Source organism: Ammospiza nelsoni, chromosome 8 (assembly GCF_027579445.1).
Source record: "Ammospiza nelsoni isolate bAmmNel1 chromosome 8, bAmmNel1.pri, whole genome shotgun sequence".
Classification (NCBI taxonomy): Eukaryota; Metazoa; Chordata; class Aves; order Passeriformes; family Passerellidae; genus Ammospiza; species Ammospiza nelsoni.
Genome location: NC_080640.1, coordinates 31,860,399 through 31,876,192, shown reverse-complemented (window position 1 = coordinate 31,876,192; position 15,794 = coordinate 31,860,399). Strand labels below are relative to the sequence as shown.

General features: G+C 46.7%; 1 protein-coding gene across 2 annotated transcripts in view; it reads right to left on the bottom strand.

Moving 5' to 3' along the window:
* A1CF (APOBEC1 complementation factor) overlaps window positions 1–15,282 on the bottom strand; it is a 30,573-nt gene extending 15,291 nt beyond the window's left edge. For both annotated transcript variants that reach the window (XM_059477519.1, XM_059477520.1), the window contains exons 1-6: window positions 15,206–15,282; window positions 8,779–8,923; window positions 6,307–6,441; window positions 5,965–6,095; window positions 4,573–4,811; window positions 377–541 (exon numbers count right to left, since the gene is read on the bottom strand). In XM_059477519.1, the coding sequence (XP_059333502.1) occupies window positions 377–541; window positions 4,573–4,811; window positions 5,965–6,095; window positions 6,307–6,441; window positions 8,779–8,877 (769 nt within the window). In that variant the 5' untranslated portion in view covers window positions 8,878–8,923; window positions 15,206–15,282. The remainder of the gene's footprint in view (window positions 1–376; window positions 542–4,572; window positions 4,812–5,964; window positions 6,096–6,306; window positions 6,442–8,778; window positions 8,924–15,205) is intronic.
* Window positions 15,283–15,794: the final 512 nt, after the last annotated feature.

The following is a 15,794-nucleotide window of genomic DNA, read 5'->3' as shown; positions in this document are numbered from 1 at the left end:
TTTAGACAGATCAGATAAAAAGGACTTGTATTAAATCACTCTATTTTTATCACCATCCCTTGCCACAGAAGAATGCTGAAGTCATCCAGCTGCTTCACCAACTCTTATTTAGAAAGACTAAATGATTCCAAAGCATTTTGAGGACACAGGGCAACCCCATTCAGCATTTTGGGTCTCTTCCAGTTGCCAATCACCCTCCTCCATGTTGGCTGGGAATTAAACAGCCTTTAATGGGATGGCATTTTGGGTGGGAGCCTTCAGCCCCACCACAATTTTTGTGGCATTTCACAGCAAGAAAAACCCAGCTATTTTTATCTCTTGTGGCATTTTAGGAAGGCAGAAACATTTCCATTTGTTTAGGAGGCACAGCACCTACCTGGTTTGATGCTGTTGAACTCCTTCTCAATGGTCTCCTCGGTGGTGGAGAGCATGAGGTTCCTCACATAGAGGATCTTCACTGAGGACATGGTGTCTTCATCCACCTCCACCTCTGGCTCTGCCCAGTCCACGGCAATGGGGTGTCCCCACAGCTGGATCCTTCCTTTAAGGGAACAAGGCATGGTCAGGGCTGGGGGGCTTTTCTTCCTCTCGCTCCTGCTCATGCTCTATATTACAGCAGAACAGGCCAAATTCTACAAACACGACCCAAAAAAAACCTTCCCAGCTCTGCCTTTCCAAAGGTCACACTCGGAACGGCCTCCTGCAAATACCTTTGGAGCCTCCAGAACTGAAAGAAGTGAAAATGTGGAATAATTCACTTTTAGTCTGCATTTCCTGGAGCACTCCCTAAAGGGAAATATTTTAACGCACTTATAAAAATCCCTTTTTGGCCAGCAAAGTTTCATTCCCTCGATACCAGAACAGGGATCCTGGAGTCCCAGTGGGATGGAACGAAACAGCAAAAGCAAGGATGTCTCTGTGTGTGTTTGAATTTGTCTGGGGGAAGTTGCAGCAGAAGAAAGGAGGGACACAAAAAGTCCTGATGCATAAAACAAATTCTACAAACACGACCCAAAAAAAGCCTTCCCAGCTCTGCCTTTCCAAAGGCAGATTGTCACACTCAGAATGGCCTCTGCAAATACCTTTGGAGCCTCTAGAACTGAAAGAAGTGAAAATGTGGAATAATTCACTTTAGGCCTGCATCTCCTCGAGCACTCTCTAAAGGGAAATATTTTAATGCACTTATAAAAATCCCTTTTGGCCAGCAAAGTTTCATTCCCTCGATACCAGAACAGGGATCCTGGAGTCCCAGTGGGATGGAATGAAACAGCAAAAGCAAGAATGTCTGTGTGCGTGTTTGAATTTGTGTGGGGAAAGCTGCAGCAGAAGAAAGGAAGGACACAAAAAGTCCTGATGCAAAAAACAGGGTGTGGAGGATAAACCCAGGGGCTCTGTGTACTCTTGACTGAGCTGCTGAGGGGCAGGGAAGAAAAAAAGCAAATAATTCACATTGCTGCATGCTGATGATGCAGTTGGGTTGGTGTCCCCACTCCTCGAGTCTGAGCTCCAGATTCAAAGGTGCCTGATGTGAGACTTTCACTGAACTCCAGGGGAATTTCAGAAGTCCAAATTTCTGTCTGCCTGCATGCATGTGTATTATCAAGGTTGCCATTTTAGATTTGCCATTAAATTTTGGTTAATTTATTTATTTTGGTCAAATTTATGGTTCTGTTGAGCTTACAGAAAATTCAATTGAATCGTATTAAAGGTGTTAAATTGGTCAGTTTACTAAGAACTGCTAGTGTTGATTAGATATTGTTATGAATAATAAACCATGATTAGATATTGTTATGATTAATAAACCATCTAGACCTAAATTGTTGAGCCAGTCTGAGGCTGAGATTGGCAAGGGGGTTTATTCTCTCGGGACTCAACCCTTGGAATTCTTCACTTTTTCCCTCCTCACCTTTTAGCCTCCCTGGTCTCCACATGAATCATTCTGATCTGATATTAATCTGATATTAATCAGAGTAATTTGATTGCTTTGTCTGATATGTTTTTATTTGCTTTAATCTGATATTTCTTTGTCTGCTTTATCTGTATACTAAGTAATAGAGTGACCCTTGCCATCAAACCTTGTTGTGCCTTCACAAATTTATATTAAACCTGCTCTTGCTGGTGATTCTTTGAGTGACCTAAACCACACATTGGCAGATGGGAGGACAAAGAAAATCAAAACCACTCTAAAAAGGCATCTCTGCTTGGACAACCCATTTAAGAGGGGCTGGGAGATGTGAAATGAGAGGGTGAGGATAGAATTTGGAGGCTTATTGGAAGAGTAAATGATCAAAATAAATGGGAAAGTGTTGTTCCCTTGGAATACCTCAGGAATGAGTTGGGATTTGTGGAGTGAGGCTGTTCTGTGCCGCTTTCTGAGTTGCTGTTTTCAGTTCAAGGGTGGAAATAATGAACTGGTTGACTTGCAGCAAGGAGCTAAACTTGGTGCCTCTTGCTGAAAATCAGTCTATCTCCACCCTCTTGTTTAGTCAGAGACAGGGGAAAATTTAAATTTTTAAATGAAAGCTCTCAATTTTTGAGCACTTTCTCTACAAAGCTCCCTCAAAAAAGCAGTGAGGTTCAGTTTAAAGGAAGCATTTGATAATTATATTCACTCTCACATCTGCTGGAGACACATGCAACTCTGGCTTGAAACTTTTTTCCAGAGTTTCCATAAGTTCCTGCCTTATGCTTGAGGCTTCAGAAGACTCTGGCTCCTGCTCAGGCCTTTGGAATTCCCTAAATTGTTTACTGAGACATCCCTAAACTGGAAACCCCTCACGCATTGCACATGTCTGCTCAGGGCTCTTGAGTTCCTTCCATCTGTCTGGCTGCCTTTGCTCAGGATTTCAAGTGCTCTGCCTGCCTCTGCCTTCCTTTTCCTCATAAAAACCATGGGAAAGTCATGCTGGAGCACAGAATGTGCTCCCACCATCAGGGAGATGCGTAAACTGAAGAAGAAAATGCAGAATAAAAGGAAAAATTGTCAGTGTGACACATCTCCCAGTAGAAAAGCAAATTCAGTGCTCAAAATCATGCTCATTTTTTTACACAAGAAGAAAAAAAATTTAAGTGATTCAGTGTATTTAATGTATAAAACAGGTGAAAGAAGGTGGTTCTGAACAAATCTCAAACCCCAAGGTTTGTTGGATGCCTTCAGAAGCCAGTGTGTTCAACAAAGCAGTGCAGGAGCATAAGAAAGTGAGAGAAAATTGGTAAAATCCCTGCAAATGCACTTTATGTTGAGTGACTTCTTCACCTAATACCTGCTAAACCTCTCTCTCCTTCACAATGGTCTTTGGCTGTCTCTCAGTGCTGAATTTCATAGATGTACTCTAAACCAATTCCTCATTCCAATAATATTTTTGCCAAAATATCAGTTTCCAGTCCATGCTCTAGCCTGAATCTGCTCTTGGATGCTTTCCTGAGTGATTCTCCCTTTGAGAAATGGATTTGCAAAGAATTTTAAAAACTTGATAGAAAGTTTACACAGTTTTGTACATCTGTATGCAAACACTGAGATAAGGCGTGTTGACTTTGGAAGGTCATGGAATAGACATGGTATTGTTGAGAGACTGAACTAGAAACAAGTTTTAAAATATGCAATAAGTTTTAAAGTATATAAAATTACTAGATATTTTAGAGAATTAGAACTGTGAAAGAGGTATTGTAGTAAGTCAATTTGGGGTAAAAATATAGGTGATTTGTGTTGGAAGTAATAGTAGTATTGTGTAGCTACAGTTAATAGGTTGAAAAATTACCTATTTATTTACTACCTAAAATTAGCAATTTACTACCTGCAATACCTATTTATAAGGTATTGCAACTAGGAAATAGGTTAGTTTCTGATGGAATGGTGTTAAGTTTTATATTTCTTATGTCTCACTTTTTATCAAGACTAATAATGGGATAAAATATTTTAAAACACCTCTCAGTTACCTCCATCTCTGTAAAAGCTGGAAAACCCAACACTCCCTGAGAGGCCACAGATGAGTCTCCATTTTATGTTCAACCCAAGACAAGCACAGGACCAAGAAGAGCTGCATAGATACACACACAGAGCCAAATCCACCTGGCTGGATTTCCAATAAACCCAAGCTCCTGAAGGACAACCATGCATCAGTCTCTATTTTATGTTTAACCCAAGACAAGCACAGGACCAAGAAGAGCTGCATAGATACACACACAGAGCCAAATCCACCTGGCTGGATTTCCAATAAACCCAAGCTCCTGAAGGACAACCATGCATCAGTCTCTATTTTATGTTCAACCCAAGACAAGCACAGGACCAAGCACAGCTGCATGGATACACACACAGCCAAACCCCTCTGGCTGGATTTCCAATAAACTCAAGCTCCTGAAGGACAACCATGGATCATCAGCACTGCAGGAGCTGCGGTCAATCCCACATCCCATGGTGCGTTGGGAAGCCTCCTGCTTTGGGTGTGTTTAGCAGAAAATTTCTCTCTGAGGGCAGAAAACCCAGCCAGGCCCACTTCCTTGGATTCCTGGACCCCCTGGAGATGTTGCCACCACACCCCTGAGGTGAATCCACCTCTCCCCATCCCTGCTGACCTGGGAGCAGCTTCCTCCTGGCCATGGCTGCTGCCCGGTGGCTCTCGTACTCCACGAAGGCAAAGCCCCTGTTTTTGGTTTTATCGGCCGCGCTGGGGTAGACGATGACGTCCACGACGCCGTCCGTGACCTTCTTCATCTCTGCCAGGATCTCCTCCCTCTTCTTGGTTTTGGGGATGCCCCCCACGAACAGGCGGCAGTTGTCCACGCTGGCACACACGCCCAGGAGCCTCCCGTTCCTGGAACGAGGGAGATGCTTGGTCAGGAGCCAAGAGAGGGGAAGGTTAAAGCAAAGCTCCTCTTCAGCTGAAATGAAGGATTTGAGGGAGAAACCACAGCCAAATTTTGCTTTTCCTACTTGTGGTCCTTCCTTTTGCTGCCACCAGGCAACTGCACCTCCCCAACCCAGGTCGTTGTGTTGTTGGTTTGTGGCTTCCCACTCACCTCATGACTGAGGTTTTGGGAGAAGAAAATCCCTTCTCATGGAGATGCACCATCTGAGGACTCACCAATGAGGATTCACCAATGGGCCAACTTTTGTGCAGACCCCAAAATAAAAATTTCCTTCGTTCCTTATAGGCCTGGAGAAGTGCAAAACTTCTTTAGAGGAGTCCTTGGAACCAGGGAAGGAAGTGGTGGAGGTGTAGGTGGGTGAAGCTTGATCCCTAAGACCTTCCAACCTCTGCTACAAAGGACATCTCCAAGGCCTCCACACTCCTTGACCCACTCAAAGCAGTTCACAACCCATCATTTTTTTTATTTAAAAAGCCATACAACTGCCAGAATGGTTTATCCCAAAAGGTTTTTAAGCAAAGGCATCAACTCATCCCACTTTGAACTGGCAAAAAGCATTTAGTGAGGTTGAAATCCAACCAACACGTATTAATGGGCCCATCTGTTGTTGATTTCTGGGTGTTTTGTTCCCTCAAACATGAGGGCTTTTTCTGTTCCTTTCTATTAGGAAATGTCACTATTTGCCAATTGGTTTCCATCCTATTTCACCATTTTTTGCAATTGCTCCATCTACCAAAACATATCTGCACAATCTGTCACGAGGGAGACTGTGAATGGAATAAATCAACAACAAACAACCTGAGGGGAACATAATAAACAGCACTGGCTAGGGGAAAGTTAATTTGATCCAAAGCAGAACATTTTTTTCCCAATGTTCTGATAGATTTTGGTGTTGTTGATGGGTTTATTGTGAAGAACAAATTTCCTGTTGGTTATAATGAGCAGTGACTGCACAGGGAGACAGGAGGAGTTTCCCCACAAAACACAGAGATCTAAATAACTTTGCTCTGGACTGCCAGGAAAAATATCCCTTCCATGCCAAAATAGACTGATACAAATGATTTAAAGTTTCTTTGAAGGTGTTTTTGCCTTGCTCACCTGATTTCATAATTATTGAGTGTCTTTATAGCATTCTTGGCCTCCTGTTTATTGGAGAAGGTCACAAAGGCGTAGCCCCTGTTGTTGCCATTGAAGTCCATCATCATCCTCATCTCATAGATTTTGCCAATCTGCCAAGTGAGAAAGATTTGTCAGCAAGGTGGGAGTGGTTAGAGAAGACTGGAATCTTAAAGACTGGAATTTTAAAGTTCTATGGTCAGGAACACCTTCCATGGACCAGACTGCTCCAAGTCCTGCCCAGCCTGGTCTTAAATCAGCTCAGTTCAGCCCTGAAATGCAGCTCTGACCATCAGTAATTGATCAGCTGCCACCAAGCCTCACCTTTTCACAGAGGGGGATGAGTTCATCCTCAAAGAGGTCTCGGGGCAGTTTCCCAATGAAGATCTCACAGCCCCTCTCTGGTGGAGGGCCATCCCAGCCCGGTGGTGGTCCCCCATATTTCCTCTGCCCATTTTCCTGCCATGGAGGAAAAGAAAAGAAAGGTTCAGCTATCAACTTTTAAACATGGATCAAACCAACCCTGTCTCTGGGAATGACCCTTGTGGCAGACACCCTCCTTCCCTTCAGCTCCAGGTGGATTCAGCAGGGATCACACAGTGTCCTGCTGCCAAGGCTGAGGTGCTTCAGAAGTCCAAGTGCAGACAGTCAGTAACTGCCTGGAAAATAGAAATCCTCCTGGCTCTGGCAGGAGAATCTCCGTGGGCTTTGTGTTAGTTATGGGCTGGGTAATGGAGCACTTGCAAAATTGATAACTTGTCTGGATTTTCATCCAGTCTGAGGATGACACCTGCCCACCCAGGAGGTCCTTCTGGCAGAGAGCAAACCTTGGCCAAAAATAATATTCAAAGAGATGAAGGCCAGTCAGTATTTCCCTTTTACTCTCTCTTTTTAACCAACTTCCTTTCCTTTCCTTTCCTTTCCTTTCCTTTCCTTTCCTTTCCTTTCCTTTCCTTTCCTTTCCTTTCCTTTCCTTTCCTTTCCTTTCCTTTCCTTTCCTTTCCTTTCCTTTCCTTTCCTTTCCTTCCCTTCCCTTCCCTTCCCTTCCCTTCCCTTCCCTTCCCTTCCCTTCCCTTCCCTTCCCTTCCCTTCCCTTCCCTTCCCTTCCCTTCCCTTCCCTTCCCTTCCCTTCCCTTCCCTTCCCTTCCCTTCCCTTCCCTTCCCTTCCCTTTCCCCTTTCCTTTCCTTTCTCCTTTCCTTATTCCCTACTCCCAGAGGAGATGGGGCTCCAGGAATTTTTCCATTTTTGGCTCCCTGACCATTTCTTTAGCATTTTTGGCTCCCTGACCATTTCTGTAGTCACTTCCCATTCTGAGATTATTCCAGGAAAGCAAATGCCTTGTACAGCTGATTTAAGAGGAACTTAAACAAACAGAGATCCTTACAAAAAACCAGGAATATACCACAAACCCTTTCCGTTTTCTAGAACAGGCCTTGAATTATCCATTATCATTCCTTTTGTTCCAGTGTTTTCAGCATTGATGGAGTCCTGGGGACATTTGGTTTTGTGACTGAGCTGGTGTGTGAGGGAGCACAGTGAGAAATAAACCCTTCTCTAAATTTGCAGGAAGGCAGCCCCTCAACAAACCCTTCTTGACAAGGTGCCTGGAGGGAAAGTGGACATCAGCCACCTCTCAAAAATGAATGACCCAGCTGTGCACTGGGAAGAAGATGTTTGGCTGCATCCTCAGACAGGCTGGAAGAAAAATCCCTAAGGTACAGGGAAATTAGGAGAGGTGGGAAAAGAGAAAAATATCAAATAGCAAGGTTGGGATGGGAAAGGAAAGGAGAGAGAAGAGCAAGAAGATGTTGAAGTGTGTGGGGGATTGGGAGCTGAAATCTGTACTTTAGGAAATCTGAGCTTTGCCAGATTGACAGTAGGGAAAACTGAAGCCCAGGATAATTCCAAAGCCAGAGTGGACAGGGCTTGGATTAACCTGGGCCAGTGGGAGGTGTCCCTGCCATGGCATGGGGCTGGAACGAGATGGGCTTTAAGGAACCTCCGAATCCTGTGATCCTAAGAAATCAACAGTAAATCCAAGACAAAGAGAAGTCCCTTATCTTAAGGGTCAGGTACAGCAGAAAGGGCATCAAACACAGCTGCTGGCCTGGTCCTGGAATGTGCTTTTTCCCAGGAATCTCAGGTTGTGCCTGGGGCTGTTGTGCCCTCTAGTGCCATGCAAAACAAGGGAAGGTTCAAGGCCTCCACTTGCCTAAAATCCAGTTTCCAGTTCCTTCTTCCAGGCTGGTCATGGCAGTGCTCAGTGCTTTCCAAGGCTGAGCTTGTTTTGGTCATGGTAGCCAAGAAAGGCTTTCTCAGGTGGGTTTGGAGGTCATGCCCAGGCTCCACCTGCCCTAACCATGGGAGGTTTGGATCTTGGAGACCTTGGAGCCTAAACTGGGAGCAAACCTTGGAGCAGGTGAGGCACCTGCCTCCCATGTACCTGTGCAAGGATCTGCACAAAAGGTGATGTGCTGGACTTCCACCTCTTCTGAAACTTTGCTCGATGGGTTTTTTCAGTTTTGAGACACTAATCCTGACCTTTCCCAACATCTAGCAGTGCTCAGGCTTGTCATACCCCCACCTTCATTGTAATTTCCCATCCAGCAAGGAAATCCTTGAGGAATATGACCCTGCTTCATGAAAGACAGCACAGTGATGATCAGCACGGATGTGAGAGAGAAACAGAGCAAAAAGGCGCGAGCAAGGAGTGATTCAGGAGCATGGATTGGCTGCTCACACCCCCAGTGAAGCTTCAGGATGAAGCACAGGAGGATGGGACCGTGGATTCCTACCTGGATCAAATTATATCCCGTTCGCTGAATTAACGCACGGAGGGCGGCTTCTTTCTGTGTGCCGGTCAATCCATCCCCGGATTTGTGATTTGATTCCATTTGTGAGTGATTATCAGCAAAAAATCACGTTAATTAGGGGTGCTCACTGCAATCAAATTTGAGATAAATTAAATCAATTAATACGGCTGGGAGGAGAAAGTCCACCCCTCCTGAGAAAGTTTACAGGGTTGCTCTTCATAAATCAGTTATTTTGGAGACAAAACCAAAACAGAACAGCAGAGACCATGGAAAAAGCAGAAATTGCCCCCTTGCTGAATGGAAATAAATAGCATTTAAACCCACAGTGAGATCCTGGGGAGATACAGAGAGAATTTGCAGCTTTTTGGTGGTGTCTCAGGAGGAAAAAATATGTAAGTGCCTAATCCTGCACTGAGTCCACAGCAATGAATCCTTCAGGCCTTGTGTGGTGCTGACACTGAGAAGGCAACCTTGTACCAGCCATGTCCAGCACTCCATGAGAAACAGGACCCAGCCCCAGATTCCACCTATTCTTATATTTGAAAATAAAGAACACAGGACAACTTCGGATCTTAGCTCAGCTCAGGGCTGAAGCAACCTTGGGTTCAGAAATTTTAATTCAGAGCTGCAGTTTTAGGGCATTGCTGATTCAAGATTTTTTGGTTTGGTTTGGGTTTGGGCTAAAAACACCATAAAACTGAAATCTGAATCTGGCTTGGGCTACACCCTGGGAAAGGGACATTTACAACATGGATTCACTACTGGTGATTCCCTGTTTTTCCTGAATGCTGAGTTTTGAGATTGTCCAAATTCCTTTTATGTGCTCCAGGCATAAAAGCAGGGTCTGTAGGTGCAAGGCTGAGCTAGAAGCCTCAGGCTGGCACTGAGCAGCAGCCAGAACAAACCCAGTTCCCTCCTCAGGTCCTTGTAGCCAGAGCTGGGGCCAGTGACACCAAGAACTCCATGCAGGAAAATGCTAATTTGTGTCATCCAGCATGGCTGTTATTGCCTAAAATTGCATTTTATCCTAGAAAGGTGGAGGCAAGGAAAGGTGGTGCCTGCCAGGCTTGCCTGGAGAGCAAACAGGGCCAAAAGGGGCTGGGAGGGGTGGAATGGGGATGAGGGGGATGAGGCACCCTGGTGGGGATGCTGGGCAGCAGGGAAATCCAGAGCAGCAGGAAGGTGGAAGGAAGGTGGATTGCTGTGCCTGCACCCTGAGCTACTGCCAGATTTTCAGGGGAGGCGACCCTAAACAATCCCCCTGCCAGATTTTCAGGAGGAGACCCTAAACAATTCCCCTGCTACTGCCAGATTTTTGGGGGGAAACTCTAAACAATCCACCTGCCAGATTTTCAGGACAACACCCTAAACAATCCCCCTGCCACTGACAGATTTTCAGGAGGAGACCCTAAATCCCCCTGATACTGCCAGATCTTTGAGAAGAGACTCTAAACAATCCCTCTGCCATTGTCAGATTTTCAGGAGGACACCCTAAACAATCCCCCTCCTACTGCCAGATTTTTGGGAGGAGACCCTAAATGTCCCTGCTACTGCTAGATTTTCAGGAGACCTTCAACAATCCCCCTGCAAGACTTTCAGGGGAAGACCCTAAACAATCCCTCTGCTACTGCCAGATGGATCCTTTAATCTTTGGGAGGAGACCCTAAACCATCCCCCTGCCACTGCCAGGTTTTCAGGAGGAGACCCTAAATCCCCCTGCTACTGCCACATTTTTGGGAGGAAACCCTAAATTCCCCTACTACTGCCAGATCTTTGGGAGGAGACCCTAAATCCCCCTGCAGTCCCTTGGTGCACATAAGGTGAGCACTGCATATAAAGAAATGTAAGTAAAGAATTGCAATCTATCTGCTACAGCTGATTTTCCGAGTATGTCATGATGTTGCAGAAATGACAGAAAAAGCCTTTTCCACCCAGCTTTTAACACCAACCTCTTTCTTATCAGCTGCTTCTGCGGTTCACTGAGGGAGGAGCCAAAGTTTGGGGCAGCCCACTTTGGTTTTGGCCATTACCTGCCCTGTGCTCCTATGCCTTTGTGCCCTGGAAGTCTCCAACAGCTGTTTTCAATTGAAAATTGACTATTCCCAGCACCAAAAATGGGGCAGGAGCCCAGGAATTTAGAGGATCTCAGTCTTGTGTCACTTGAGCTCTGCTGCACTGAGATCCAGAGGCTGTGACTCCAACACTTGCAAACAGAGGCACCTCTGTAATGCCAGATTTTGGAGCTATTTAATGCAGAGGTTGGTCAGGCTCTTCTGATTTTAGTTTAGTTCAGTTTATTTATTTATTTTTTCCCGTGCTCCCAGGTTCTCCAGTGTTTTGATTACTACCAACGTGCAGAGGCTGGGACATGGATTACCCAGTGCAACAGCTCTCTCTTGTCTCTAATTCCCAAATGAGTGTTTTCTGCAGCAGCTGGAGCCCCATTGCTGGTTTGTTTTGCCCTTCTGAGGGCAGCAGCAGAGCCCTGCTGATGTTTGTGGTGTCTATGCCTGCTGCCTCCTCTGGAGCTGGCGTTCAGCAGGCACGGGGCAGGATTAGCACACTGCTGTGCAAAAACCACTTGGAGCCTTTCCCAGGCTGCTGCAGAAAGAGAAAGTGAGCCTTCAAAAAAAAAAACTCAGTTAAAATCTAGATTGGTTTTACACCCTCCCCTGCCTGGGCAGAGACACCCCATATCCACCCCATAGGGGAAAGCTCTGTCACACTGCAAATCTGGCCCCTTATATTCTGCTTTTGGAGCATCCTGGCTTCATCAGGGAATTGAGGGATCAAATTGCAGCTCCCCATGGGTCTCTCTCAGCCCTGAGAGCCGGACTTGAGCGCTGCCAGGCTGGATGCCTGCAGGGCTCTGCTCTGGATGCATGTGGATCCTTTAAGGGCAGCATCCTCTCCTGCCAGGAGGAGGGATTTCCAGGAAGGTCTCTGTCCCCCCGGGAATGATTTCACGCTGAGCAGTGAGCACCAGCCTCGGGGCTGCCGGATGGAGGGGAACAGAGCATCTCCCAGGCTGATGCCTTTCCAGCAGCAGCAATATCCCTCTCTGCCTTCTGCCTTATTAGATAAGACAGCAGAGCTCTTCTGGGCTCTTCTCGTAAGGCATCATGCAAAGATTTCAGCTCTAGACCAGCATGTCTAGACACTGGTGCACTCCAGGACATGCTGAAGAAATCCACTTGGAATCAGGGAGCAGGAGCATTCAAGGTTGCAATGAAGTATTAACCACAGCCTGCTGCAAAACCTGGGCTCTGGGGGGGTTCCTAACAAAAATCTGGCTTTAATCTGTGCCTGGTGCTTCCACACATTCCTGCCTTTGGAGAAAGCCCCAAGGAAACAACCCTGCCCCGTGGAAGAGGGGCAGGATGTCCATCTTCAGCGTGCCCTGACTTACCCGGGGCTGTGGAACTGGAATTGGGGTCCAGCTGGAGACCCCCACCCCAGTGTAGCATCAGCCCCTTCAAGCCCCCACTCCTGATTCCAAAGAATCTGCAAACTCCCACTCCTGATTCCTTTGGTATCTCCAAGCCCCCACTCCTGATCCCAAAGGAGGCCAAGCCTGGACTGCGCACTCAGGGCTGGACACAGTGTGGACACCCCGGTATGGTTTGTTAGCCCCACTCTGAGCAGCCAATTCACACCTATGAATTACCAGCCCGATGTCACTCAGAGGTAATTGATAAGCTAAAGATCTTTCCCCCATCAGTGGAGTTTCTCCGGGATGGGAACAGCAAACCCGTCTTTTCTCTGAGGTATAAATCCCAACCCAACAAATCCCAAGGCCAGGAAAGCAGGCTTTCCAACCCTGCAGTTTTCCAAGCACTTCTTCTCTCCCTCCTTCCTTCCTGCCTCCCTTGAGTTAAATATCTAAACTCACTTTTGGACAGGGCACTTTTCCACCTCTGCCACCCAAGGGTCCATCTCATGGAACCACAGAATCATTTAAGTTGGAAAAGCCCCCTCAGACCATCGAGTCCAACCATTAACCCACCACCAAACAATGTCCCCAGGTGCCACATCCATGTGTCCATCAGTGCATCCAGAAGATTTCCAGGATACAAATCACAGGGGGATGTTTTATTTCTGAAACTTGTGGAATTCCAGCCCTTTCCCCTCATTGCAGGCACCAGCCTCAGTCCTTGCAGCAGTGCCAGTGTGCTGTGATATTTTTTTAACTTTAAGGGAGGAGAATTCCTGTCATCCAGAGGAAACACGATTACTTTCTCTCCTCCTTTGTTCCCTGAGCCAGGAATCAATTAGCAAATCCACCCTCACAGGGGAAAACCCCCCTTCTGTGGCTGCTGATGGAAAATGTGAATGACTGCAGCAAATTCAGGCAGTGCTTTCAGCTCTGCTTTAAAAAAGAATCAACCCAGCCACACTTAATAGAAATAATAGTTCTGGAATTCAACCAATTTCGGGGATTTGCCCTTAAAATGGATTATCATTAACAAGGGCCATCATGAGAAAAGGAAAAGGAAAAAAAAGGAGAAGGGGAAGTCGCATTTTGTTCAGAAGTTTAAATTGAAATTAACACCTTTGGAAGTGCAAACTATCCATATTTCCTATTTCATCCTCATTTGTGATGAAATTTTGACAACAGAACCAACTTATCACGGTCACAGCATCAAGAAAAAGAAGCCTCTGCTTTTACCTTCTATCAGAGTACCACTGGGTCTAGTTTTCCTCTCTCCACTCTCATTTATTTTAGGTTTCTGCTGAAATTCTGAAGTGCCAAGGCAAGAAAAGGTCCTTTTATATCTTGCAAGCCCACATCAACAAAAAACAAACCTATTATGATACCACCTGACTACTCCATGACTACTTCTACATGTGGCTCCCTCACACCTACTGCAGCACATCCTCTGGCTTTGCTCCATCCATCCAGGAGCAAGATGACTCCAGAAACTTTTACCCAAAATTGTTGAAAATTTTGCTTCACTTTTGGGTTATTTGGAAAAGGAGGAATCCCTTTCCTCAGCCAAGGGATGTTTCTCATGTTAGGATTTTTGCTGAGGGGGTATGCGAGGGCAGAACCTGCCCCTGTGCAACTTTTTGGGGAAAGCTGGTTCCTGTTTCCATGAAGGAGATAACAAATGTTATCCCATGTTTATCCCACAGGACCAATACAGACCTGACTGTGCTGAGCCACTTGGACACATCTAATTAAGCTCATTTTGTTTGGTATCCCCTCAGCTCCTCTTTCCTCTTTGGAAAGACTGGACAATGATATCCACCCTCTGCCCTAATAACCCAAATAGGTCACTACAGAAACTATTTTCCTCTAGGTTATCAACATTTGGGGATTTTTTTTTCCCCTCCCTCCAGGCTCCAAGCAATATATACTCCTTTCTATCCATTCATAAACACCAAGCAAGCTTCATTTTCCTCCCCAAAACTTGTGAGCTGCCCCAGCTCCTCACTGGTTTGACACTCTGGGGGACGGAGTCCGATTGAGCAACGCAGCACGAGGCTTTCATCCCTTGGCTTCCCAGGGTGGGGGGTTGTTTGGTTGTTTTCCACCTCTGGTGGCTCCACACAGAGTGGGAACTCACTGACATTTGCAGGAAAGCAGGGAAAATTTGGAGCAGCATTGAAGGTGCTGCAGCACATGAGCCTGGAGAAAATATTTCATACTTAATCCAACAGATTTTGTGCTCGGGCATCACTTTTGGAATCCCGTTCCTCTTGGGCACAGCTTTTGCAGCTCTGTGACCAAATGCACACAAAATGCCCCCAAAAAGACACTCAGTGATGCTGAGCCCAGCCTCCTTTCCTAGTGTTTATTTGAATCCCCACTTTGAAAACATCCTTCCTTCCCTGCCCACTCCATGGAGGGAAAGAGCTTGGGAGGATCATTCTGTGCTGGGCAGAAACTATCCCTGCTAACTGGAAGGGATTAGGGAAAACTGAGGGGGTTTGGGAGCAGCAATTGCCTTGGCTAGAGAGACTGGCAAAGAGAAGCAGGGACACCAAGCTGGCTGGAAAGATCTCTAATGATTAAACCTCAGAAAGTTGCGCTTTAACAAATCCAGAGCGAATTATGGCAGGGAAAATCCCTCCTCCCCGTCTGCCTTGTCCGGCCTCGCTTTCCAGGCACGGAGGAGAAGCACAAAACCCCCTCTTTCTATAGCTTTGCCAGGTAAAAACCACACTGAGCCCCTGAGGAGCCCTTTGTGCCCACCCTGCTCATTTCCAGAGCTGTGGGGCTGTGTGGGGTCAGCCAGCGGGTGCTGGCCCCCCAATCCAGCCCTGCTCCGGGGTACGAGCCCGATGCTGGGCACTGCTGGGCTGGGAGGCTCCCGACGGAGCTGCTCCTTCCCAAGCCCACCAGCAGCCCCCATTTGCACCCCCAGTGCCTCCAACACCCCCAAAGCCACGAGCAGCTGCCTACCTGAGCGGTTTTGGAGGTGGCCCCCCGGCAGAGAGGTCTCCTTGCCAGTGGGGAGTTTGCGACGTGTCACTGCGGTTATTCCCTAATCATCATATCAAACTCCAAAGGTTCAGCAGCCCCGGGCTGCTTTACAGTCCCGTGGGTTAAACGTTAACCTGCCCTATCTGCCAGCTCCCCGCAGGCCTTTGACCAGATAGCTGCCTCAGACAGCACCCACCAGGCCCAGCTTTCCCCAAATAAATGCAGGCAAATCCCATTTTAAGGGCTGGGGTCATGCTGATGCCACTTTGCTCCATGCTGGGACCTTCTCCACCTGATCCATCCCCAGCCTTGTGACACTCCTGGGGTTTTTACAGGAGGTTTGGGTTTGCTGGAGGATGATGGCAGCAGTGAGAAATCACTTCTGGTGGAGAAATTCCTCTTGGTGGCCAAAGCAAAGATGTGGGTTGGCAGAAATTGCTGCAAAAAGCAAAGATTCAGAGTGAGGAAAGCCTGTGCAGGTTTTGGGGAGGTTTGTTGCACCCAGAAAAATCCAGAATCTGTGAATAAATCCAGAAGACACAAATCTCTGCAAGGGGTGGCTTCCAAC